Source organism: Suricata suricatta, chromosome 10, assembly GCF_006229205.1.
Source record: "Suricata suricatta isolate VVHF042 chromosome 10, meerkat_22Aug2017_6uvM2_HiC, whole genome shotgun sequence".
In the NCBI taxonomy this organism is placed as follows: domain Eukaryota; kingdom Metazoa; phylum Chordata; class Mammalia; order Carnivora; family Herpestidae; genus Suricata; species Suricata suricatta.
In genome coordinates, this window is record NC_043709.1 from 112,187,570 (window position 1) to 112,211,533 (window position 23,964).

The 23,964-nt window shown below is 45.1% G+C and overlaps 1 protein-coding gene across 3 annotated transcripts in view; it reads left to right on the forward strand.

Annotated features, from left to right (window-relative positions):
* CCNY (cyclin Y) overlaps positions 1-8,204 on the forward strand; it is a 298,139-nt gene extending 289,935 nt beyond the window's left edge. For all 3 annotated transcript variants that reach the window (XM_029953203.1, XM_029953205.1, XM_029953204.1), the window contains 2 exons: positions 2,397-2,559; positions 5,871-8,204. In XM_029953203.1, the coding sequence (XP_029809063.1) occupies positions 2,397-2,559; positions 5,871-5,987 (280 nt within the window). In that variant the 3' untranslated portion in view covers positions 5,988-8,204. The remainder of the gene's footprint in view (positions 1-2,396; positions 2,560-5,870) is intronic.
* The last annotated feature ends 15,760 nt before the right edge of the window (positions 8,205-23,964 follow it).

Genomic DNA, 23,964 nt, shown 5'->3' on the forward strand with positions numbered 1-23,964 from the left:
AGGAATTATTTTTATTTTCTAAATCTTGCCTTAGAAAGCACAACAGCTGTAAAATCCATATTTCCCTTAGAGCTTAAAAAAAAAAGAAAAGCCTGAAGAAAGGCTATTCTTTTTTTCCAAAGAATGTGGAGAGAATGCCATCTTGTTCAAAAACAGACTCCTCTTGACTCTCATCAGAGTGTTTACCCTCAACAAGAATCATTGCTATATACATACCATTTGGGGCAGGATTAACAGACTAGCTCTCTTACAGACTTAAACAAGACAGGATTTTCTTAGCATCAGGAGAGTAAGAGTTGCAGTGGCGACTTCGGCCACCAGACGGCAGTCTGTCCCCAGGCAGCTCCCACAGTCCCGAGGAAAGCTCCTTCAAGTCCATTTGTTTTGGCACTTCTGGCCTTAGCAGTATTTTTTGCACTCTTGTTTTATTAAAATCTTAGCTGAGTTCCAATATTTCACAGGATGATCTTTTGTTAAATCTCACTAAAGGAAAGCATAAATAAAAGCTATTTGAAGTAAAAATTACCCCAAATAAGTCAGAGGAACTTAGAATCTTGAAAAGAATAAAATTTAGCACAAAGTGCATGTTTAGAGCTCACTTCCTTCACCGGAATGTCTAGAAACAGAATGCAGTTATGCTCTTTCTCTGATGAGAAGATCTGAGTGTGACTTCTTCGTGTTCCCATCTGAAGCACTCAGACCTCATTTAGCGACTTGCGATGTTTCTTAACTCATTTGCCCAGCACCTTCCCTCTCTAAAGCTGCCTGGCCTTCCTTGCCTGCCGCCTCAGTACTCCTGGCCCCGGTTGTCACAGCAGCATGAAACTGGGAGAGAGTCCCCCTCAGTCCTGAGGGCTTAGTGAGGTGACTCACCAGGAGCAGACTGGGGCTCGGGTACGCCGTGGGGACAGGATGGTGCTACATTAGTTTGAGATTGCATGAGGTCAGGTGTCCAAACAGGGGCTCAGTGTTCCATGGAGTCAGTGGAAGTGGGGTCAGGGCTTAGGAGTGGGGGGGCCTGCCACTCGGGACAGGGTTGGTTTATCAGCCTTCAGCTTCACTCTGGGGAGATGGTGACCAGGAATTCTCTGCCCCACTCCCTACTGGAAATACCCTGCCCCCACCCTTCCTCCTCTCCACCAGAAGCCTCTCAGTCCCTCCACCCAGGATGAGCTTGGTCTGTTCCATTCAGCAACACGAATAATTGAGTACTAATTGTATGTCAGGTACTGTGCTGGGGACCAGGTGTGTAAACTCTGATGTCACGGTTTCTGTCTCTGAGGACACAGGTAGGGGAGGCTGAGTTAAGATGACACTTGGAGTGGAGTGTGATGAAGGACAAAAATAGAGGGCTGTGTAGTGTGCTTGGGAGCACAGGATGCTTCCTGGGGATGGTGATGCTGAAACTGTGTTCCTGACCCAGGACCAGTGCTCAACAGATCCGTTGCTGAGGACTTTCCTCCTTCCAGATAGTAACTGGCAAGAAATGAACCTGTTCTAAAAGATAATTGACATGAGAAAGTTCTCCAAATAGATGTTTTATCATTTATTCTGGCTTCCCATCACTCATTTTCGCTTACCTGTAGATGGGTGAGCCAGATGGACCTTAATGCCTGTGTTGGCCCTTTACTGACCAATCATTGTAGGTGAGGGGGTCTAGAAGTGTGGGCCAGGACCAGCGGCATCAGCATCCTGTGGGAGCTTGTTAGAGAGGCACATTCTCAGGCCGACCCAGACCCGCTGAAGCAGAAGCTCTGGTGGGCTCTGCAGTGTGTGTGTTAACAAGCCCTCCATGTGATTGGATGCATGCTCAGGTTTGAGAACTGCTGCCTTCGTTTTTCTGGGTTGAGAAGTTCCCGTTTTTTGCGAGTCTGGGACTGTGATTCATACTCTCACTTCCTGCTTTGCCAGTCGAAGCCCGTAGAGCAGCTCCTGCACTGTTTCCAGGAGGTGGGGAAGAGCCACTGAGGAAAGGCAGGCCTCTAGGCTAACAGCAACCTTCCCTTGGGCTCCTGTCTCAGGCCCTCACCAGATGCCACTTGACAGCGCTTGACTGCTTCATCTACCCCGTGTCTGATGGTTCGTGCTGAGATTTGCAGCCAGAGCCTGCTGTGTGTGTGTGTGTTGGGTCTCAGTGAAATGAATCACCCTGAAGCACTTCCTGGTGATCATCCCAATTAATCAGGCCTCATCCTTCTGGGCACTCGATCATTCAACTTTTAACACCAGTTTAGTGGTTAAGCTGCAACTCTGGTGTCCAGCCAGGCAATTAATTATATAGCTTTTCTCCCTGGAGGTCGCAGTTTTCTGGAGTCTGGTCTCCAGTGGCTTCCCTTGGCGGCCACGCAGCCTGGTATGGCAGCTAAACGTGCGCTATTTTTGTCTTTGCTTTGCAGGAATGAGCTAGAACGACAGTTTCTTGAGTTGCTCCAGTTCAACATCAATGTTCCTTCCAGTGTTTATGCCAAGTATTATTTTGATCTTCGTTCTCTGGCAGAAGCAAACAACCTGAGCTTTCCCTTGGAGCCCCTGAGCAGGGAGAGGGCTCACAAGCTTGAGGTAAGATGCGTCAGCATACTGGGTTTTGATGCACTTTGCAGATGCATCATCTGGGGAGCACGAAAAGTGTGAAGTCATTTTTCCCCACTAAGTGTTATTATAAAATAAGGACAAGTTACCCTGATTCAGAGTTGGTCAGTTCATTTAGTTGATTATAATTCATACAATCATATTTTTAATAACCTTCATAATACTAGTTTTTATTTAATGTGCATTGATTCTCTTCTTGAAATCTTAATAAAAGAGACCCAGTTAAAAAAAAAATAATGTCACAAAGAAAGTATTTTTCAACATGCACTTTTATTAGGAAAAAGATACCATGTGGCCCTAATTATTGGGAATCCTAAAAGGTTTGATTCTGCTTTTTTTCCCAAATATTTTCTCCACAGCCCAGTGAAAGCTGGGGCCAGCCCTGTTGGTCTTGGTCTGGATTTAGGGCCTTCACTGTTAAGTGGTATGACTTTTTGTAGTTTTCAGCCTCAGATTTGCACTGAGATTTGCCCTCTTCCCATCTGACTTTTTGATTGGATGAAAAGTGGGGGGGGGGGTAAGAAGGATCACTGGCGAAGCCCCTCCCTCCAGAGAAGGTGTCCTCAGGCACTATTGTGGTCTTAGCTTTAGAACTTTTGATCAAAGAAGTGGATGGTACAATTGTGTCCCAAGCTTGGTGAGATGCAAGAGGGCTGTGCTGCCTCCCCGTTGTCCAGTCCGAGGGAAACACTGTCCCCTAGTGAGTACAGGTTCAGGATAGCAGAGTGGTCTGACGGGGTTAGCTAGGAGCAAAACGAAGTCTAGTGGTGGTGGGGTGAAGAGATCGCTATGGATTGCAAGCTTAACAAGGCAGAAGCTTTTAACTAAAATTGTAAAAAGTAAATAATATGCTAATCCCAAGAAGAAACATAATAAAACTATGGAAAAGACTGGATACAGAGCACGGTGTTTAAAATAAAAAGCCAGTGAGGTTTCCAGAACTCTGCCACTTGTACAGTTGTGTACAAGACATTAGGATACAACAGTTCATTTAAGTCTCCCATTTCTCTGAGCAAGAAACGGAAAACCCTTCCTCTGAAGGGTGTCCTCCAAGGCAAATGTTGTCAGACTTTCACGAGCACATATGTGAAATAGAATTTGATTTCACGGTGAGTGGGAACCCTGTTTCAGCCTGCATGGCAGGCTCTGGAAGCCCTAGTGCCCAGTGGCTTCCCTTATGCTGAGGAAAGGAGCCTGGCCTGCAGGAAGGCAGGTCTGTGGTTCTCTGAGGGATGGTGTCTAGTGTTGCACATCAGCCAGGTTGTGGGCACACAGGCTGAGGCTGGCGCAGTCAGTGCCTGCTGTTAGTTCATCAGGGTATCTGAGTGGGAAGAGGGAGCACTCGCCCGCTCCTGGAGCTGCGGAGCCAAGTGCGCCATGGACCCGCTGGGCGGAGGAAGCCAGCAGTCCTAATACTACTATTCTCTCTTCTCTCAAGAATTGGAGCTTCCTAAGATGCAGGCCCCTCTTCCTCTGTAGGGCTGGACAAGGCACTGTCTGGAGAAGCAGTTGGCATGCCTTTGAAGTAATTTTTAAGGAATGAGATTTCATTATTTTCCAGCATCCCTGTTAGTCCATCTGGTTAGCAAACCTGAACCCCTTCATGGAAAGAGAGGAGGAGTGAGACATACTAGAAGCTGCTGTTACCTGAAGTTCTGTGCCTGCTCAGGTGAACCACCAAGTGGCTGGCCTGACATACTGGTTCAGGGTAGAGTGTAGAAATAAGAGCGCACCAGGAACCAAGACAAACGCAAAGTGGTCTTTTCATTGGCCTGGTCATTTCTCTTTGAAATACATTAGTATCTCTGTATGCATGTGGAAGATGGGGTTAAAGCCAAGAGCTTGCATAATGAAATCTAGAATAAGATAGTACATTGCAAATTCATTATTGTGGTGTAACATTCAGACCCATGTACTGCTTGTAAGGTAAGAAACAGCACATGGTAATCTCAAGATGTTTAAATAAATGCGACTTTCAAAAATCGTTGGTCTAATGTCTGTAAAGAATCTGATTTTCTCTGTAAGTGTGTCACTTATATTGTATATGAGAAATATATTTCACATGAGGGACTGTGAGTGCCATCGCCTATCTCCTGCCCTCATTCATCCGTCATCTGGAGGAAGACATCCTCAGCTCCCGCTTCTCCTCCAGTCCACTCCCCCTGCTGCCCCTGGAGTCGCTGTTCTAAAGTGCACTTGTGGGTTTTGGGAAGCAAACAAGGATCAGTTTATTTTGGAGAACAGATGAGAGTAAACACAGCGCCCCGTGCCTCCACTACTTGGAGCATTCCCTGTTATGTGCATGCCTCTGTTGTGTGCATATCGCGATCAGAACTCACACGTCCATCCGTTCGACACACATTTACACATACTCACCTCGGGTCCTCTGATACTCGACACCGGTCACCAGGCACCGTCATGAACCAAACCGACAGACCCTGCCCTTTTGGAGTTTACATGCTGCTGGGAGGACGCAGACAGTAAACGTAAGAAATAAACTGTGTCATCATGAAGGAAGTCAGCCCCGCCCCTGGGCCATTTTGACAGAAGGCAAGGTGAATGTGACTGGGGTGATGTGAGCCGGCCAGCCTTTCTCCTCACTGTGCCCTCAGCCTGCACCCGGTAGCAACCCTGAAAGAGCCACAACCAGGCTCTGAGCCCCAGGGAAGACCTGGCTTTGCTCTCGGCTGAGACCCTCCCCTCTGGAGTCTCACTGTCCTCATCAAGAAAGTGAGGACAGTGTGGATTGTGCCTTCATTCCAGGCTGCTGTGGCCCCCTCCTGCTCCCCTTCTTCAGTCGTGTAGAGTTGACTCAGACACCTAGTCGTCTGTGTGGACTCAGTCTCAGAAAAATGCCTGCAGCCAAGTACTGAGCTCTCTTCCCAGCCTGGCCCAGCGCAGAGCCCCAGTGCGTTATGACAGCCTCGAAAGGGGCCACCAAAACAGGCACATCCCCAGGGCCACCCCCCCTTAAGTGGTTAGTCAGCGCCCCCGGCCACACTGTCCTGTAATTGGTTCACATTTTGAGATGATTTTCTCAAGTGCACTGTAAGCACTCTGGGGACAGGGCCTGGGTCTGCACTTCCGTCGTAGCCCCCACTGAGCCAGGCCAGATCTGGGCTGCGGGGTGTCAGCTCCACGGGACAGGACCTCCTGTCGGTGTCGTTCCTGCCCGTCCTCGTCCTCCGCACGCAGCAGTGATTGAGGGCATGGAGGGAGTGAGGGGCTGGCACTGCGCCCGAGCCCGCCCTGACCTGACTTCTCTCTCTTCTGCCCCTCAGGCCATCTCACGCCTCTGTGAGGACAAGTACAAGGACCTTCGAAGACCCACGAGGAAGCGGTCAGCAAGTGCTGACAATCTGACTCTGCCGAGGTGGTCCCCGGCCATCATCTCCTAACCGTGGGGGTCCCCACTGAGGCTGTGCCATCCCTCAGTTTCTCCTTTAGTTTGAGAAAAGACAGACTTGGGGTGGTTTTGGTTTTGTTTTCCTTTCCTTTTCTTTTTTAATTCATAGCTCTGTCAGGCTGCCTTGATGACCGCCTCCAGGCTGCGTGGCCCGCATGCAGCAAGGCCTCGAGGGAAGCGAAATCAGTATTCTGGAAATCCTGTTTCATGCCTTTTCCCGTCCTCATTAACAGCACTTCCCTCATGGAGGAAAAAGACTCTCATCCTGGAGAAGGAGACAAAGGGAAAGGGAAGTAGAGGCAGGGAAAAGGTTAACTGGCTTGGCCGTTTCTTAAGTCCCCATCTGGTCAGTAGATGAATACAATGGAAACACACAACAGTAGGTAACAAAGTTGGATGTGCATTAAAGACAAGAGTGCTGCATTTTTCACCTCCATTTGGATCGTTATGTTCTATCAGACTTCTTGCATTCCTTCTAGCTGCTTTTTTGGGATTTGGGGGATTTTTGTTTATTTTTATTCTGTTTTGGTCCCACAGAGCAGAGAATATAGTTTGTACCCATCCTGGCACAGACTTCTGAATAAATAGTACTGGTTGTTTCTCTCTGCACTACTCCTGTGAGCTGTCTTCTGAGCTTCCTTCCTCACAAGTGGGATGCGCTTGTTACGTTTCTGTACACCTTTAATTTTATACAGTTTTTCTCCAACGGTGGCAAAATTCACTTGACTGGAGTGCTGAACCAAAAGTATCCCTTTCCCTCCTTATTTCCACCCCAAGAAAATTCTAGATCACATGGGTGCTTGTGCCTTCCAGTTTTCTTGCAGGTTTTTTTTTTCTCTGACCTGAAGTTGTAGTTACAAATCAGTCAGACTGTGTGAACTGAAGGAAACAATGTGCAGCAGAGGGCGTCCTCTGGGCCAAGTCCTTTGGAGGGCTAGGTTTTCGCCGGAAGCTACTGAGTAGAGCCATTTCTCTGTACCCCCTGCCCAGTTCATTCCTCTACTTCCATGTCCATTGTTGCAAGCAATATTCTCAATTTTTATATGTTTACTTTAAATCAAAGTTAGTCTATTTGTATAAAGTTTTTTAAAAATCTAAAATTAAAAAAAAAAAAAAGGGTGGGGGGTGATTCCGGTGGGAAGATCATTGAATGGCAAAATGTTAACTATTAACTGAGGTATTTTTCACAGGATCATTAAATAAAAAAACTCAACTTGCATTTTCATTGTGGGTGCTTAGAGAAGTTATACAAAATTCAAACTGTGAAGGTTTATGCTTCATTAATTATGACCGTACTTTTTCGTTTTCTGACTATCCCTAATTTCCTTATGGGCTGGATAAGAAACTTCTATATCAAGTAAAATAAAAGGGTTAATGATAGAATATCAGAGTAAATGTGATATTAAGTCTAAGAGTCTGGGTCAATGAAGCATATAATACTTTGGGTTGTTGCATATTTTCCTGGGTCACAATGACAGGTTTCTAAGTTTTTTCCCGTTTCAAGTTTCTGCGAGGCAAATGGCAGCAGATACTCTGTGTTTCACCTTCCTCCTATTTGATCTTGGAAAACTTTGGAATCCTATTAGTCTTGGGTACGCTAAGGTCATACACCTGATCCCTAGACATGCCTACTCCTGATGGAACGTACTTTGGAAATGAAAGGGATTCAGAAAGTTGAAATCCCAAGATCCCCAAGCCAAAAGTGCTAGTCAGGTTTCAGTGAAACTTGTATCATGTGTAAACAACTGTTTGGACCAGAAATATTGTCAGGTTCTTTCTGGCCTAAACTTCCAAAAGCAAATAAACTGAATCTGAAAAGTTAATTATCTTTCCCTTGTAATGGTGTTAATATACTCTATATGGGTACCAAAATTAGCTTCTCTCTTCAAGTAAGAGTTGGATTTAGAACTTTAACTAGAGATCTAAAAATGTAGAAAATATCATTTTATATTCCCTAATCTATATAGCTTAAAAAGGGACATATTTTCTTAGCTGAATATGAATACCTCTCAAGCATAAATTAGTTCCTCTCATGTAAAGTACCTTATTTTACTGATCCATTTCAGGAAAGAGGTTCTGCTGCCTTTAAAGCAGAAAGCTTATTTTTATCCCTTTTATTTGAATGAGAGAGATTTGAAAATTGAATTATGTAAATATTCCAATGCATCTGCTCTTATTTTGTGGAGTTTATTAAACTACTTTAAAAAATTGTATAGTCTATTTATTGTATGTATGTACATACAGTCTGATAACTTAAAATTTAAAGTGGATTCCGTAAAACCTGACTCAGTCTTGTTTAGACTATTGAATATTGTTTTAGCCTTGTGCACTGGACTCTACCTCTGTATAGGAAAATTTTCCATATTAATACGTGTTGATCTGTATTAATTGGTTATATTTCTTGCACTAAGGATTTTTAAAACTCTGCTATAAGTGTAGATTTTAGTTTTACCTTTGCAGTATGAATCACTTGACACATAGGTAGATACTTTAGGTTTGTTTATTTTATTTTTCTACATGATGAAGACTTAAATTTTGTTCTTTGCTTTGTTCTAAGTTTGCCAAAAAGAAACCCCAGCAACACCCAATACTTCTAGTACCTACTGGCAAATCATAGTGGCTGTAATTTGTCTGCGAGGTGATTCGATGCCCACAGTTAAAGCTGGATTGCTGTTTGGGACTCCATTGTCTCAGTGTAGTTTTTGAGTGGACAGTTTTCATCATTAATGGGGGATGAAGAAAACTACACATTTTGTTGACTTTAATTTTAGATTTGACTTAATAAATAAAGTCATTGGGAGAATAAGTATATCCCAGTGAATTTGTTTTAATTTGTTTTACTTTTTCTTAACTGGGAAAAGGGAAAGAAGTCAGGGATTTAAAACCAAATTGGAGGGCAAGGTGGGAGATCCTACCACGATCTGAGATGTATCCCGATGCCTTAATGCACTGGGTGAGGCAAGGCCATCGTCCAGCTCCTCTCTGGGCTGGCTCCCCCGAGTTCCTTCTTTTGGTCTTTGGCAGGGGCATCTCCATCTTGGGGTTTCCCTTGGTGCTGGGGATTTTGATCCTCAGCTGAACTGCAAAGCAGAATTTTGGGAGTGAGGGATTTTGATCCTTTCTGGCTGCTTTTGGTAACCTCTCACCTGGGGCCATATTTTAGAGCTTTGAATTTTTTAAACAATAAAATATAACTCCTGGTTTATTGTAGGTACTTAATAAGTGTTAAATAAATAAATACATAGAACAAATAGTGCCTTCCTGCTGCATTTTTTAAAATAGTATGTTGAGATAAAATTGAACAGGTTTTATGGATGCTGAGTATGAACCTCTTCTTTACAAAGAGCAATGGGAAAGCTTATTAGTCCTGGAAGTCTTGAGAATTCACAAAAATATCAAGCACCTCTTAGAGCTAATTGAGATATTGCATGTAAAGACCTATCAGAGCTTGTCACTTTTGTGATGATACCCTATTTTGTATGAATGACTTTATCTCCTTTGACTTCACTGGAGTCCACATCTCAGGACTGGGTTGGGTAGATCTTAGAGAAATGGATCGTCTTTTGAAAGGCCAACCAGAGGGGCCTGTATTGTTGAAAAGGAGAAGAAAATAGAAAACATACCCCTCAGGCTGAAACAGGAAAAGGGTACTTGAGAAGATTTATTTTTTAAACCGTATAGGAATGCAAGGAAAGTGCTACACCCAACCTCATTAACATGATTTGCTGTGACTGAGTGCAGAGCCTTACTAAAGTTCCTGTGTCTGAACCGGACACTCCCCTCCAGCCCCGCCTCGCCCCACCCCTGCCTCTGGACAAGGTAGGGAGCTGCAGAAGTGTGCTCACAGAGTGGATGACGGAGTGTGGACCTGACCAGTTCAGCTGACTTCCTTGCCAGTATTCATTTGATTTTCTAAGTTTGAATCTGTGAGGGTGCTGAAGGAATAGAGTCAATTTCCGTTAGAAGCTTCAAGAGTTGAGTGATGAGCGCTGTAATAGTCCGCTTTGATTCATGTCTCTTGCCTCGAAGTCTTTGGAGGAGGGTTCTGTGTGTCTGCATCGCTGTGGGTCTTAGCTGTGAGCACTGAGGTGAGGATTCATCTAGGCTGTTGGGCTGCCTATTGTAGGTCTTTGCAGAACGCCTCCTGGTAGGACCTATGACTGGAAGAAATGTGGTCTGAAATACCTTACTGAATGATGTTGGGATTTTACAGATCTCTCCAAGTTTTCCTGTGTCTTTTAGTGCCTTGATACAGGTACAGGCCTTTAAGAACTTGGTTTACATAAATAAATTATTTCAAGTGCAGGGTAATAGAAGGGCATTCCAATTTTTTTTAATTTTTTAATGTTTTATATATTTTTGAGAGAGAGAGACAGTGTGAACAGGGGAGGGTCAGTGAGAGAGGGAGACACAGAATCTGAAGCAGGCTCCAGGCTCCAGGCTCTGAGCTGTCAGCACAGAGCCTGATGCGGAGCTCGAACCCAGGACCCGGGAGATCATGACCTGAGCTGAAGTCAGATGCTCAACTGACTGAGCCAGCCAGGCACCCCTAGAAGGGCATTCCAGAATCATTCTGTGCCCTTTGTTGATTGGACACAGAGAAAGAGCAAACAGCATATTCATGAGACAGGGTTTTAACCACACAACGACTGGAGAGAATTGTCCTTTCTATGTCAGTCACTGTGACTGCAGGTGACCAGGCTAGTCAGGAGTACCAGGCACCTCCTGTCTGCCAGGCATTGCGCACAGTGAGGGTCCGTCAGGACTAAAATCTAGCCCCTGTTCACATAAAGCTGAATTGATTTGGTTTGTATCAGTGGTTCTGACATGACGGTAAAGAAAATAGACACACATTTCATCCTGTCATGAGCATGAAAAAGCATCTAAACCTGTATGGTAAGAAACCTGTGTATAAGCGGCTTCTTGAACATCATTTCTTTTCCACAGACATCTGTGGAGTTGTATAAGCATTCAGTGTTACAGATCGGTATTTTGTGTGTGTGTGTGTGTGGTTTTTTTTTTGAGGACCTTAAAGCTAATGTGATGCTACCATGGAGGAGAAACCACTGGAAAATAATAAGAATTTAGTAAGATGGCAGTTATAAGGTCGCTGTACAACAGTGATAGTTTCCCTAGTCACTAACAAATTAGAGAATACATTGGAGGCGGGATGTCATTCAAAACTGCGGCATGTTAGAAGTTGTCCAGGAACAGAGCCATTAACTGCTTACGGTGACCACTAAGCTTAAGCCTGTGGCACTCTTCAAGTCATTGAATGGTTGTCAGTTTCAGGGCGGCTGCCGCTACTCCGAATGAGGATGCTTAGCCTTGCGGAGGCTAAAACGTTGCTCTGGGCTCACAGAGAGTTGAGGAGCCAGAAAGTCTGACTCCAGAGTTTAATTGTAACCAGCCTGCTACATGGCCTTTCACTGCGCTCATTAGGGAAGAAGACCTGTCAAGAAATGTGTTCTAGGTTCTAGTCTTCCCCACCCCCAACACACACACACACACACACACACATTCATACCATTCCAAAACCTGCAAAAGGACCTTAGTGGAAAATGGGGTCTTTGTAGATGTAATCAGTTAAAATGAGGTCATACTGGATTAAGATGGACCCTAAATCCAGTGACTGGCATCCTTATAAAGAGGGAGATTTGGGGGCACCTGAGTGGCTCAGTTGGTTAAACCTCCTACTCTTGATTTTGGCTCAGGACATGATCTCACTGTTTTGAGATTGAGCCTACTCTCAGCACGAATTTTGAGGTTCCTGGGATTCTGGGATTCTCTCCCTCTCTCTGCCCCTCCCCTGCTTGCTTGCTCGCTCACACTCTCTCACTCTCTCTCTCTCTCTCTCTCTCTCTCTCTCTCTCTCTCTCTCTCTCTTTCTCCCAAATAATAAAAGAGAGGGAACTTTGGAGAAAGAGACATAGAAAGGCCTAGTAACAGCATCGTGTGACAACCAAGGCAGAGGTTGGAGCGAAGCAACCACAAGCCAGGGAACGCCAAGGAGCGCCAAGGCTTGCAGCCAGGCTGAGGGAGGCAAGGAAGGAGTCCTGAGGCCAAGACCCAATTTGAGAAATTGGGCCTCCAAAACCGTGAGAGAATCTGTTTCTGTGGTAAGCCACCCAGCGTGTGGCAATGCTGCAGCAGCTCTAGGAAACTGATCCGTGTCCCGTTCCTAAGTAAAGAGAACAACTACACTTTATGAGCAGTCATCAGAAAAGACCCAGAGGGACACCGTGTTCCTGAGGGGGAGGTCACGGTACTGTAAAAATGTCCTCTGTCTTCCCTACTGCTCTCCCCTTTGGCCAGTGTCCTCTCAAGCACCCCAAGTTCCGTCTGTTTACATCCATTCTCTGAGCTGGAATTTCTGTCTGGCATGTTTCCCCCAGAAACTGGCGTCACTCATTTAAGACTTCTATTTAAAGTCACGTGTCTGAGAGGCCTGCTGTGTCCTCGCCCCCTCAAAGGCCGCCCTCCCACAGCTCCTGCACCACCCCCACGTTCAGCCTTGCCTGGTTGCCACGGCTCTACTCTCTCTCCCGGTCACTTCTTTAGGGGCCTCCTGACCCTGCCATGTGGCTCCAGAGGGCATGGTCCTGTGTCCACACCTAACCTAGACCTCACCCTTTCAGAGGGATGGAAGGGTGTTGACAGAGTTAGAACCAAGAACAACCTTGAGGTAGGCTTAAGGAAAGAAGCCGAACTTGAACTGGATGTGTGTGGGATCTGGATAAATAGGAAAGGAATCCCACTCAAGAATGTTTTCTCTCTCTCCTCTCTTAACATTGCTGAGGGACAGCATTAAGGAGGCATTACTGTCAGCAGAGAAGTTCATGGAAGACTTTGGAAATCAGCCAGAGAAGGTTGAACAGTGTCCTTTGGTCTTTAAGTATTTGCCTTAACATAAGTTTCTTCTCCAGAAACCTACTTAGCCCTTATATTTTGGGTGCCTTCAGTTCACAAAGCTTTCACGTTATCTCAGCAGCCCACTGATGTTAGTAGAGGAGATGTTGTCCCCATTGCTTTCCAGATGGGAGCTGAAGTCAGGAAAGGCTGAGTGACTCGACCAAGGTATCACCGTCAGCCATCGTGGGGCCTCCAGTTCATGTGCAGTTGCCCCTAAAACTGCTGAGGAGGCCAGCTCCACCTGTCACGTGAATCTCCATGCATGTTGTCCTTGGAGAAGAGGCAGCTGTGCATTTAGCTTTTTCACATACGCTTGGCAAACCTAAAGCATGAATAGAGGGCTTGTTATTTTTATGGTTGCTAAGTATAGACAGCATGCAGATGGTGGGTCTGGCCTGTTAATGGGCATTTTGCGGAAACCTAGGAGTTGCTATTTCCAAGCTGCTGCTTGGCTCTCCAGTGATCTCTTCTTCCCATCAGGTCTTAGTTCATGTGCTGTAGACAATCTGGACACCCACTGGCTCCTCAAGGGGCGGCTCCTCCTGCGGCATGCTTGGGTCTTGCTGGACTGTGGTTTTATTTTTCTGTACTTGTGATTTCTCATTTGTAAGGTTGAGGCAAATTTTCTAGCTCAAAATAATGCCCAGCCTCTGATTTTTACTGGCTGTGTTAGCGTGGATTGTTCTTCCTCATTCTTCATGTCTCAGCTCAAACAGTCATACGTCAGTGGCCGTGAGTGGCCACCTCATCTAAGGCAGCACTTCTCACCTCCCACCCATCACTCACGTTAGCCTTCTGGTCTTACTTCTTTCATGGCATGTCCTTGTCCGAGACCACCAGCTTACTGACTTGGGGTTTCAGCTGCCTGCCTCTCTAGCAGAGGCGGAGCCTGCCACTCCCGTCTGCAGCTGAAAGCTGAAAGCTGAACTTACTGCACGCTGAGGGAGGGACAGCTTGTGGCCACTGTCTCTGAGCCAAGGGGAGAGCAGGTCTCACAGAGGGTGCTGGAGAGCATGGCGCTCAGGGACTTCAGGCTTGGCTGGCCTGTACCTGTGGCGGCGTGTTTATTTAAGTGAGGCTGGTGCTGACTGCCTGGCCCTGGCTGCTGATGTGAAGTTCCCATCCAAGTGAGAAGGGGTTTAAACCAGTTCTGATGGTTACTCGCATGGTCAAATAACTACCATCCTGCCCAAGTGGATAGAAACATTTATCGCACCCCCATCCCCACCCCCATTAGCTCTCTGGAACCAAAGGGCTTTCTGTCTTGTTCACCACTGTGTCCCCAGATCTTAGCTAAATGCCCAGTCTGTACTCAGTAGGTATTGTTGAATGGATGAGTGAATGAAATGTGTTAATGGAGAACTGGCCTCAGCTCCCTCTATGCTGGAAGGGTCTGTGAGATCTGAACTTCAAATTGAATGAAAAAGATGAAAGATAGAGCACGTGTTACTCTGTGGCTCTAGAAGGAATAACAGGACCCAGTGGTCAGTATGAGTTACAGAGACATGGATTTCTCCTTGGTGTAAGAAAGACCCTCTAAGGGTGGCAGCTGTCCAGAGGTGGAAATATCAGCTTTGTCCTGGTGTTAACGGAGAAGAGCGGATGGAAGCAGGGGCTGGGCCAAGAAAAAACTCCAGGGCCCTGATTCCCCACTAAGTGGGCAGGCGCCTGACTTTCTCAGAAATCCTGTGGGTTGCACATGTGGGCAAAGACGGTATTTGGTTTGTCTTTCAGGTAGGGTACTTCTGCCGTAGTGCATCTCTTTCCTATTGCTATTATCACGGTGGTGGAATCAAGATCTTTGGCACCAGGTCCTAGTTACCATTTGCAAAGACATCAATCAGAAGTATTTTCCTGTCCTTGCAGAGCGCCTCATTTTGCAGCACTGAAAAATTGGAGGTAATTGATCAAATGCGTTGACTGAGCCATTCAGAAAGGAGGAAATTTAGAGGGACATGGCCAAGCAGGTTCCCTGCCATCCATTTATAAATGACCTGTTTTTATTCCTCTGTAGCTTCTCCCTGGAGTTTTAGAAAATATCCCCTGCCTGCATACCTCTGTAGCTCAGTTCTGCGTGGAGCATCAGGCCCCATGTGGACATGTGCATTCTGTTTTAGGTGAAGAATCAGTGCTCACCATGTCCATGCTGACCTCTCTGGGTTCAGGGGAGAGGAGTAAGAATCGGTGAGTGGACTCAGAGTACAGGATTTGATCTATATAAAGAGGCAGAGGACAAGTATTTGGGGCTGCTGGGTGCCTGAGCCAGCCCTGGCCAGGATGGCTCTACTTGTACTGCTGACCACCTGGAGCTGGGAGAACGTGCCAACGTCACTCGCGAGGGCAGAACTGGCCAAGACCTGGCCTTGAAAAAGCCAATGGTTGAGTAGTGGCTCCTTCAGTCTTTCAAGCAAAGGTGCTCAAAGGCATTTACCTGGTCACTGAGCTCAGTGGCAAAGGTACACTGGCCACTGATGGCAGAGGGGATGCTGATTCCTGGCTGAGAGAAGCCATATGGACTCTGTCCAGTTCTGAGCTTGACTCGAGCTCGCTTCAGGAGCTGCTGTTCCCCATTAGTGATTATAAAATAGAACTAGGAAGATCACCTGCTTACTGCCACCAACCTACTCGCTTGGTGGGCAAGAAAACCGAGCTCCCGGGGCTTTCCGGAAGAACACGAGGGTTACACAGGTTTCCGACATGTCCCGCGTCACATGCAATGCCTTCCCCCTTCTACCGTGGCCCTCTTCAGCTTGCACACACGCTTGTGAGACAGAGAGTGTGTCTCGGAGGCCTGTGGCCCTGACGGCTGGGGTGCCTCTCCCTGGCTGATGCTGTGGGGCCAACAGGGTGAGAGCCACTAGTATAATCCGTGTTTAAATAATAGCAGTTACCTCTTCACGGTGTGCTCACATAGGATATGCACACGTCAGTGGTTACTATCGTCTGCTTCCGCACCACAGCCCTTTCATGTGGTGAACTTCCCTCTAGAACCCCAGGGTATTTAAGGCAGAGACACACAGAGCTGCTCCAGGGGAAGAACTCATGGAGGGCCACCCACTTAGCGATTCCCGAAATCCCACGAGAAAGCCTCAACATTCTAAAGCACAAATTTAAGAATAGCTTTTAATGTTATTTTTCATTCCCCAATTACCCTCTGCAGTGGTATTATTTCCCCCTCTTTCCAGCTCAAAAAATTTAGGTGAGGGGTGCCTGGGTGGTTCAGTTGGTTAAGCATCTGGCTTTGGCTCAGGTCATGATCTCACGGTTCATGGGTTCGAGCCCCGCATTGGGCTCTGTGCTGACAGCTCAGAGCGTGGAGCCTGTCTCCAGATCCTGTGTTCCCCTCTCTCTCTCTGACCCTCCCCTGCTCATGCTTTCTCTCTCTCTCAAAAATAAATAAAAACATTAAAAAAAATTTAGGTGAAGAGCAGTTAGCTCGAATGTGGCTGAGCTTCCCTAGAAATCCTGGTGACATTAACAACAGAGATGCGACAAGAAAATATTGCTTTAAAAAGTCTTTTGAGTGCAAATCCACTGCTTGAAAAGAATTAAGCACATAGCAAAGAGTTCTCCCGGTAGTCAATGGTCTATTTATGAAAGAGCCTGGTCCTGAATACCAATGAACATACTTTCCCACCCACTGCCCCCTTAGGTGTCCAGCTCATTAGTCCACAGCCTTGCCCTCCCTCCCTTCATGCTCTAATAAACGGGGACTTTGAAAGGCCCACTGGCTAGTACTAGACACGGCATTTTGAACATAAAATTGGACACTTGTGGGTGCTTGAGGTTCTTAGCTCCAATCACATATTTTATCTTTTCATTCGCTGGTCAGTAGCAGAAATTGCTCACAGCAAAACCTACTCAAATCCTATATTTTGTTGTTTCCACTAGAGGACTGTCACTTTTGCAAGTTGCTTGACTTACCACTTTCTGAAACTTTTAAAAAGCTATAATTGTGTTACAAGCATAAGCTCTAGAGACGCTGCCACAATAGAAAACTTTAATACTAACGAGGCGAGTCAGTATCTAAATCCTCCCCATGACTATTTTCATCTTCCCAGGCCTGTTCTTTTGAATTTCCAGAGAATACAGATTTGCCTTGCAGCAAATCTATGTCCACGGTACCCAATTAGCCTGACTTGGTGCAACATCAAACTTATTTTGCTACTTTCCCTCATCAGGATCTATGGCTTTTTGCAACTTCCCCCAAATCTCATTGATCAAATCTCTTGGAATCAAATAACTGGGGAAATCTGAATGTCCGAGCTATTGAAATATCTGTGATTTTGTGAATAAATATTTTCAGCTACGTGTGCATCTTGTTTATATAACCTATTATAAAGAAGAACTGTGGCATTAAATTATGTTAAGACATTTTCCCCATGCAGGTTCTGACTACATATGATACTTGTTAGAGTAAACACGTTCTATTCTTAAGCCCTCAGATCAAAGAGTTGTCAGCTTCGGATGAATTGAGTTGATGACTTGATGCTCCTGTGGAAATGTGTGGCAGTCAGGCACGACTCGTTAGCAGGAAAATGTCCCAAAATAACTGGAACAACTGGGCATAACACAGGATTTTCCAGCATTGCGGTTTATTTGGAGTGCAAGCCCAAGCCCCAAGCTGGATGCTCAGAGCCTTGAGGGCAGGGGAGGGGGGGGGAGGCCCTAATATGGCACAGATAAAGACTGGATGTGGAGGTGCCAGCTTTATGAGAGCTGACTCAGTTAGGAAAACCGACTCCCTGTTGATTCGAGAGGTCTTAATGATTGCTTCCCTCTGGCCTTGCTTGGAGGAAGTCATCTGAGCCACGCCCCTACCACCCACTAAGCATTGTTCCTCAGAAAGCCCCAGAAGGCTGGTCTGGCTCCAGCTTCCCACGATAGATTCTAGCAGGAAAAGTGTTTGTAAAAGTGCTGATGTGAGGCACACAGCCTCATTCCCTTTGGCAAAGGAGGCTTGAACAAGCAGCATGGGTGCAAATGGGTAGCTGCTTTTGCAGAGGGAAGATTAAGGAGGAATTTGAGGAGCAGTTGACAGCGAGAGTCAACGTTTGGGAAAGGGCACTTCCCGGTGGGCTGAGTTGGTGGATCCTTCCTACCTCTGCTCCGCCGAGAGGCCAAGCCCTCATATATCAAAATAAAGGTCTCTGTACATCTATAGAAAGGGAAGGTGTGTTTGGGGGGAGCCTGTAAGATGGAAAGTGTCAAGAGATCAGGGAGATGCCTCCAACGAGCCGGCCACTCATCCCTCAGCCTTCTTCTGCTTGAGAATTTCTGAGCCTTGCCTTCAGCCCAGGACATGCTCATGTCCAACTGTCACAGAAACCTCTGCTTGACTGAGCCTGCTCCCTCTCACTCCCCGCCCACGGTCCTTCTCTTGAGTGCTCATCTCAGAGAATGGCAGCCCCGTCTGCCCCATGGCCTAGGCTGGGAGGCTCCTTCCTAGATGCTCCCCATCCCAGCACGCAGGTCCCCCCTCAGACGCCACCCGGCAGTGGAAAACACCTTGCAGACAGCAAAGCACCATGTTGATATGAGGTCCTGGATGATACTGTAAGGCTAGGGGAGGCATTCCATGGAGAAGGTTGCAGAGTGAAAATACATGAGCTAACCCAACTTACAGGAAATAGCCGCTCCATACAGGAGGCTGAAAGCACCATCAGGCATGCTGAGCTGGGGGCCCGACACAGGGTGGGAAGCCTAAAGAAAAAGCGAGGCATGGAGAACTCTGACCAAATGTCTAGGGAGAAAGAGTGCCCCATGTACAGTCTACATTAGACAAGCATCCAAAGACTTAGGCCTGGGCCTCCGAGCAGCTTGCACTTAAGCAGGAGTTATTTATCCGTTATTTGTGCACAGTCATTCAGAAATAGCCACAATCTAAGCTCTTAGGCACCACAGGAACACGGGAGGCATTTCTCCTTAAGCTGGGTGTGTTTGGTGCTGGTCGCAAAGGCACTTACCACCCAGAATAGGCTGCAACCAGCTGGGAAGGAAACAGAGGTCCTGCAGCTTAACTCAGCCACGTGGCCACAGGCTCCCCCTTCTCGGCGCTGTCTCTGGGGCCCCATCACACATACGCCCCAACAAAGGTGTCTGGGCCCAGGGAGATCAATTTAGTGTTTGCTGCGCCACTTCCGTTCAGAGTCTCCAGTTAGGTTTCTTATGACCGCTGCAAGTAGCGCTTGAATTGCATTCAGTTTCCAATTCTAGACCTCTATGGCTTCATACGATTGTACAGGAAAAAAACCCTCTGAAAGTCTGAGTGAATCCTCTATTTTGTACACAAAATCGGAAGACTGCAGTTCTGGAAGACTCAGAGCTCTGACTCCAAATTCTAATGTGAACTTGGATAAATTCCTTTGCTCTTTGCATCAGTTTGCCAAGGCCATCATAACAAAGTGGCACAGGCTGGGGTGTTTACACAAGAGAAATCCATTTTCTCATAGTTTCGGAGGTTTCTTCTGAGGCCTCTTTCCTTGGCTTGTAGATGGCTGCCCCGCCCCCACCGCCCCCGCCCCCACCGGCCCTGACACTCATGGTCTTTCTTTGTATTCCTGCATTTTGGGTGTATATCCTAATCTCCTTTTGTTTCAGGACACTGGTTGGATGGGTTAGGGCCCATCCCAATGGCCTCATTAACTTAATTAACTCTTTAAAGCTTCCACCTCCAAATTCAGTCACATTCTGAGGTATTGGGGCTTAGGGCTTCAACATATGAATTTTGGGGAAACAAAATTCAGCCCATAACAATTTTTTTAACTTCAGTTTTGCTTCTTAATGTCTCAAGATGTCCTTTAGATGAGCCAATGGCTTCTGAGGTCTTTTCTTGCTCTACCAATGTAGCCTGGCAGTGTGTGCTTCTCTCTTTCTCATGAGATTTTAAATACTTAGATGGCAGTAGTCTTGTTGTCTTCATCTGAATATGACGCATGTCCCCTTCCATCCATTGTCAGTTGCTGGTGCTGCCATTGCCAAAGTTATCTGACCCTCCTGTCTAGCTTGGACTTCAGAATGGCAGTCAAGGAACCGAGAGCACTCAGAAGAGGACTGAGCCCAGCGACACTGCAGCTGCTGTGTCCTCTGGCTCCCCTACATCACAAATATGATTAAAATTTTTAATGTTTGTTTTTGAGAGAGAAAGAGCATGAGCAGAGGAGGGTGCAGAGAGGATGACACAGAATCACAAGAAGGATTCAGGCTCTGAGCTGTCAGCGCAGAGCTGGATGCGGGGCTTGAATTCATGAACCACGAGATCATAACTTGAGCCAAAGTCAGATGCTCAACTGACTGAGCCACTCAGGTACCCCCATAAATGTCATTTTTAATAAGGGGTCCACCTGTCACAGACACATTAAGAGCACCACTTGAAGGGAGGCACAGGCATACCCCTGCTCTCAACCTGGTTTTGAGAGTGTGGACCAGGAAATGTACTCCCACCCCACATTGGCTAATGGTCCCTTCCTTAGTTTAGAATCAGTGAGTGTTACCTCCTTCTAAACTAAAGAGAGTGGTGGGCTGGATAGGAAAACTCAGCACACTCTCATGTTTATGGCTAACATAAATTCTTGCCTGAAATCACCCTTTAGGGGAAGGCTTCTCTCTACTTAGCTCCAAATAGAGGAAGCATCCACATAGCTAGTGTCAGAATCTCATGCACATACTGTCCTTGGACACTTAAATTGCTCTTAATGACCATTTGAAACAGCTGTACTTTGAGACATCTTTTCACATCTTCAACTTCTGGTCTGTCTCCATGTTTCAATCTAACAAAAAAGAGGGATAAACAGGAAACTAGTTTTAGATTTTGGTTGCCCTTGAAAACTGGTAGAAAACACTCGTAGGAAATCCCCTGCAATTCCCAGCCTATTCAGTTCATTGCTGAGGATTCTTGTTGAATAAGAGCATTTTTCTCCCATTGAGCCAAAAAACAAAATAACAACATCAACCAGAAAAGCACATTTAATTACCAGCCATTTGTCTTTTGTCAGAAAGAAATACCCTTTACTTTGATAATTGTGGCAAACAGTATGGGCTTTGTTTCTAAAGAGCTAAGTCGGGAATTCAAGTAAAAAAGAAATACAAGTAAGGGAGCACCTGGGTGGCTCAGTTGGTTAAGCATTGGACTCTCGATTTTGTCTGAGGTCATGATCTTACAGTTTGTAAGATCAAGCCCTGCATCAGGCTCTGCACTCTCAGTGCAAAGCCTGCTTGGGACTCTCTCTCCCTCTCTCTTTGCCCACCCTTGCACATGCATGTGCACACACACGCTCTGTCTCTCCAAATAAATAAATAAACATAAAAAAAAAAGAAATACAAGTAAGAAGAACTCAGTACCTATTGCCTTTTACGGTGGATTATTTACTGATGTCATAGACTAACAAATAGGAAGCCATTTTCCTGTGGACGCTCAAAGGAGATAAAACGTGTTAGCTACGTTATCCGACACAGCTTGAATACTTATTGAGAAACAGGCTCAATTCATGACATCTCCAGCACTCAATATCTATCTTTATTCCATTGCCAAAATCCACTGTCTTTATTTAATAACTTAAAAAAATTACTCAGTTAAAATATTTCACTATCATTATCACTTTTCACTGTCTTGTTATAAAAGATATCTTATAAATATAGCCTTCCTTGCAAAAGGAAGAAAATGAAATGATAAAAAGAGAAATATTTTGGTCCTTTTTTCTAATCTGTGCCTCAATGCTCACAGCACCCCTGGGGAGTCACAAGACTGTAGGCAGAAGTGTTATTCTTCTGCAAAACTTAATGCATGGCGATTTAAAATCTTGTTCTTTTCCTTATCTGTTCTTCCTTTGTGATGTTCTCTCTTCCTTGTCTTATCTCTTTGTTCTTCCTCCTCTTCCATTGCTTTTCATTTTTCTTCCTAAAGGGTATTCAGTCTGCTTCATATGTGATTATAGCCAGGTTTACCTATCTTTGTCACGGCCTGGTTAGGATACGGCAGATCAGGTTGCTTGCAGAGTCCTGGCAGCGAATATACATCTCCATATAGCAAGGATAAATGGGGTGCGGGGATTGGGGAGAGGATTTGCTCTTTTTCCGTCCCTAGCGTAAAGGGAAATTGGGGTCAAGGTTGACACAGATCATTAAGTAAGGTTTCTGCCCACAGTCATGACAGAATAAATGTTATTGAACTAGATCTCCCACTGTAAATAACTAAAAGTTTGGATGAAATATGTGAAGTGAAAGTTTTCCATTGTTGAAAATAGGCAGCAAAGGACTGCAATCTCTGACATTAGGGGGAAAAATGAAATACACCCTAGTTTCAGCTTTTTAACTGGAAGCAATTTCTTGGACTGTACCCAGGGAAAACCCAAGCAGAGCCTGGAGGTCTCACTGAGTTGAGAAGACAGAGATTAGAGTTTGGGGAGACTGACACAGCTGGAGGGTGTAGGAGAAGATACCAGCGAAAAGGGAGCTATATAGAACCCCAGAAATATGCATAGAAGTTCCTTTGAGTCTTTGGCTAAATGCTAAGCTGCAAATGCAAAGAGCAAAACTCCATAAGGTCGGTAAATGGAAGCTTTAAGCCGAACAATTCCTAGACCTTGCATAAGGTGGAGACACATTTAAGTTCTGGCCAGTCAAACTGAAGTTACCTTGTTAAACAACGGGAAGATTTAGTAAAACTTTAGAAATGTAATACTGTATGTCGGCTGAAACTAGATCCACTTTAACAAAGCTTAAAATAAGCCTCAGAAAGATCAAACTAATACTCAGACAACTTAACTGCCTGTCAAATTAATTCAACACTTTTTGAAAGAAAATAAAATCCAGACATTCAACAATATAACACACACAATGTCCAGGATTCAATAAAAGTAACTAGACATGTGAAGAAGCAGGAAACGTTGACCCATAATGAGGAGAGAAATCAGTCAGTATTAATAGATCCAGAAATAATAGATACAGATGATGGAATTAGCAGACAAGGACTGTAAGACCAGTTATTCTAAGTAAACTCAAGAATTTAAAATAAAACAAGTATAATGAGAAATAGGACTATATTAACATTTGAACAATAGTCTTTAGGACAAAGAATATTACTGGAAATCTAGAGGAACATTACATAATGATAAAAGCGTTAACTCATCAATAAGACATAAAAATCTTAATAGACATGCACCTGATAACAAAACTTCATATTACATAAAAGTCAATAAGGAAATAACATCTACAGCTTCTATTTTAAATTGAAAAAGGACATACTACATGGCTGTTTGCAAGATCATCTTTACCACCATAGGTTTACTGAGTAAACTATCCTAGGTCATTACTCGGGTAACAGAAAAACAGTTTAACAGATTTGGCTTTGATCTCAAGGAGTTCACAATAAGGTTGAAATACAGAACACACACACACAGTAATTAAAAGATTAAAAGATACATCTCATGTATTATTTCTTAAGTTTCTGCCTTTCAATTTTTGAATCAAACACATTATTAAGCTGTTGTTGGCTCTTTTCCATTTCTAGGTATTAGTTCCTGGTCTTAAAAACATTTTAGTAGTTACTTAGTCATCTCTCCTGTGCCTAAGTGGTTACTTGACCTTTCTCTAGGTTCAGCTAGAACCCTCAGAATTGGGAATCTGGTGGAGGACCATTGCTAGTATTACTTAAGATCATAGCTTTATTTCAGGGCTTTATTTCAGGCCATAAGGCTTGCAATGAGCTTCTATGGCCTTCTTACCCTGGTTTCTACCCACTGGAAGCAAGAGGGAGTTCTCAGTGCACTCACATTAGGAGAAGACTTTTGAAAAAAGAAAAAAAAAAGATTAGTTCTCAAGGGGATTCATACTCATTAGAGTTAATTAAACCAGTCCCACTTAAGAAGAGAAAGGAGCCACTCCTTGGGAAGAATTATTCTTAAAAATCCACTTTATACCCACAATTTAATCTTTTAAAATTCAGTCATATTTCCCAAGAAAACTGCCTGGAGGTAGTGTTGGGATTAGAATGGATTATCTCTAAATGAGCTTTTCCACAAATTCAAACTCAGCTAATAAGAAGGGCTCTTTGTTGCCTT